We start from the raw sequence: 3,026 nt of genomic DNA, 5'->3' as shown, positions 1-3,026 counted from the left end.
TAAGAGATGCTCTCTGGGTCAGGGCAAAGAAGTAGAATATTACAAAATGCGGAGGCTCTTCAGGAAAAAAAAACGGAAGAAAGCAAAGTAAGCAAGCTTTTAGGAACATTCTTTTATTAGACCTTCACCCTTGGGGCTGGGTTCAATCCACAAAGGTTTATTGAGCACCTGCTATAAGCCACACCTTGCTCTAGGCCCTGGGGGCGCGTGAAGACCTGGCTGGCTGCCCGAAGCCTGCGGTTCAGGACTGAGTGCTGTCATCCGCCCCCGGCAATAAGCAGCACCTATTCCAAGGATCGGAGCAGATGTCAGCCTTTTTCTCACCAGCGTGGCAGAAAAACAGCCTGCAGGTCCCATGGCGCAAAAGGCAGATAGTGTTTCGTATTCCAGGTGGGATATCCCCTATTGATACAAGGGAACAGAGTTGGCATTTCCTCTGTGCAGAGAATCAAGGCGGAGCCCAGGCCACAGCCCAACCCCAGGTGGTGATTATGTTCCTACCACGCTGACTTTCAAGTTCAGCTGGACAAGTTCAAGGGTAACTGCGCTGCGGTCCCCTAGCTCTAAAACAGGAACGATAATCTACATTATTACAGTGTAACAGGGTCTTCCAGCTTCCTGGGGACAGATGCGAGTGAATGCATTAGGGAAGGCAAGGAGCGTTTTGGGGAACAGCAGAATAATGGAGGGTGAGCCTCAGCCTCCAGGAAAGTTGGAAATAGTTCTGATGCTCAGCTGGGGGCTCAAAATTTTTAGTTTTATATCCTGCAATGAAAAGCATAAAATAAAACCTCTCTCCCCGCCATAACTCATGAATGTGTAGGACAAACACAATCCCTTATGTTCCCATCAGGAAAATAGTTTATATTTGTCAGAAGAAAAAAATTTTAGCTACGTGAAGTGATGGGTGTTAACTAGACTTATGTGATGAATATTTTGTAATATCTACAGATATCAAATCATTACATTGTACACCTGAAACTAATGTAATGTTATATGTCAATTAGACATCAATTAAAAAAAATATTTGCCCCTTGGGAATGAGAGAATTGAAAGAATGGTCTTACGTCAGGTCTGCAAATGCTAACTATGGTGACTAAGAAAAAGCAAAACCAAAAAACCACCAAACACCCACGGCGTGCGTCTTGCATGATTTTGACAACCTTGCACAGTATCTCAGCCACAAATGCGGCTGACGCCTGGCCCTGCATCCATTCAGGCCTGAGGAGGACAGGCAGGCGAAGGGACGGCCCCATGTCTAACGCAGGTGAGAGGGCCGCTGGCCTGCTGATCGGGAGACGGGGAGTCGTCTTCCTTGTTCTAGTGATGGAGGATTTCTCCTTGGCCCAGGCATGTCACCGGCCACGCCTCAGTCTTCTCATCTGTCAAATGGGCCCTACGTAACTAACCCCCAGGACCGTGACCGTCACTGGCCCGGCCAAGCGTCTCCCCAGGGCGGTCTCTGTGCCCCTCAGAGTGCGGAGCTGCCACGGAAAGTCCCCAGTCCCTTCCAGCTCCGTCGCCCGAGTGACGGCCCCGCCTTCTAAGACTTCTCAGGCTTCATGGACGCCTCCTGCTCGTCCCACAGCACAGGCGCCACTTTGCCTTTGCTATGACCCTGGTAATTCATGGGGGAGATGAAAACGGCCAGAGCGGAGCCCCGGCAGGTCCCCCTGCACCCCAACAGCACGCAGCGGCCCTGCGCAGATAGCCGTGCGTGAATTCCTGCACCGCCTCCCCCGCCTCCCCGGCTCCCCTCCCCAGGGCGGTGGTGGCTGCCGCCCTGGCCGGGACGCGTTTACCTGAGTTCATTGGGACCAAACAGTGGAGAACAGCGAGAAGAAAGAGGACCTTCATGTGGTCAGGTGCCCTCGACTTGCCCAGCCCTCCTGGGCAGAGGCAAATGTGACGAAGGGTGCGGTGGAGCGGAGAGCAGATGGCACACAAAGGGGCCATTTATAGGGTTTGGGGAACGCTCAGCAGGAATGAGCACATTTATCTGGTCTACTGAGTAAGGCTGTGGGCAGGAGGTTCTGAACACTCTTCTGCCTAAAAATAGACAGGCGTTCGTGTTCAGGGGAGCGGGCCTGCCCGGGAACCCGGTGACCTGAGGCTGGAGTGGTCAAGGGGCCAGCGGCTGCGAGCGACTGCTTAGCCCCGAGTTCTTTGCCGGGTGGCAGAGACACAGATGTGCAGAGGCGTCTTCTCTGCCTTTAAACAGCTGACACACGGATACCCTCTCACACGCGCTCTGCACGGAGGCCCATGTGCCTCTGGGAGAGGGGAGACTCTTCTCTCATTCGGCCAAGTTTCCCTGATCTGAGGGGGCGGCAGGGCAGGGGGGGCCAGGGGGCGGTGTTGGCAGACACTGGGGAGAGCTCTGCAGGGCACCGGGGGCGCAGGATGGGGTCCCCCTGAGCGGCGGCCACAAGGCAGATCTTCACACGGGGGCGGCAGCAGCGCAGGGTCTGGAAGGAGAGCTTCGCGCAGGTCTTTTCATGCGGACGCTGCGGTGCCCGGCTGATGCAGCTACACATTTGCCCGACTTGATGGGAGATCCAGCATCCTTGGCTTCACTTCCCTTGCAATTCACTTCTCAGAGGGGAAAGCCAACTCTCCTTCCTGTCCTGTCCCCAAGCCTTCATGACAGCTGTTACCAGGTTCTTACCGGTCCTTCCAGAGGTGGTCTCCGTACCCATCAGCGTAAAGGAACCTATGCCACCTTTTTGTATATGCAGTAACAGGCTGTATCTATTATTCTGAACTTTCCCCTTTTCAGTTGAAATATCTTGGAGATTTTTGAAGTAGGTGCTTGGAGCACTTCCTTGTTACTGCAGCTGAGGGCGGTCGCCCACCTTGTGTGCCCAGTCCTGTCCGAAACGGGCACACCTGGCCACGGCGCTCTCCTACAGCATGGACGTGCATCGACCGAAAACGTCAGGTGTGGCCTAGCCTTCCTTCGGGGAGCAAGGGCGCAGGGGAGCCAGGCACCCACCCGGAAGAGGTGAGGGCCAGGCATTCGTTTT

At 54.5% G+C, this 3,026-nt stretch overlaps 1 protein-coding gene across 1 annotated transcript; it reads right to left on the bottom strand.

Annotated features, from left to right (window-relative positions):
* Positions 1–241: 241 nt before the first annotated feature.
* On the bottom strand, positions 242–1,857 carry LOC129064739 (sperm-associated antigen 11A-like). Its single transcript, XM_054565851.1, has 2 exons — positions 1,803–1,857; positions 242–402 (listed from the first exon to the last, which is right to left on the bottom strand). Exons 1-2 carry the CDS (start codon positions 1,855–1,857, stop codon positions 242–244), a joined length of 216 nt encoding a protein of 71 aa, XP_054421826.1.
* Positions 1,858–3,026: the final 1,169 nt, after the last annotated feature.

The sequence above is a fragment of the Pteronotus mesoamericanus genome, unplaced genomic scaffold, assembly GCF_021234165.1.
Source record: "Pteronotus mesoamericanus isolate MK-2021 breed Mesoamerican mustached bat unplaced genomic scaffold, CSHL_Meso_final contig_169, whole genome shotgun sequence".
Lineage (NCBI taxonomy): Eukaryota > Metazoa > Chordata > Mammalia > Chiroptera > Mormoopidae > Pteronotus > Pteronotus mesoamericanus.
The sequence above is the reverse complement of the archived record's forward strand: the minus strand, read 5'-3'. Positions and strand labels throughout refer to the sequence as shown.

Bases quoted from the DNA above. Each gene is read 5' to 3' on its own strand.
- LOC129064739 (XM_054565851.1), bottom strand. From the start codon at position 1,857: ATGAAGGTCCTCTTTCTTCTCGCTGTTCTCCACTGTTTGGTCCCAATG. The intron at 403-1,802 runs GTAAACGCGTCC...TTGTATCAATAG, and splicing joins TTTGGTCCCAATGAACTCAG to GGGATATCCCACCTGGAATA.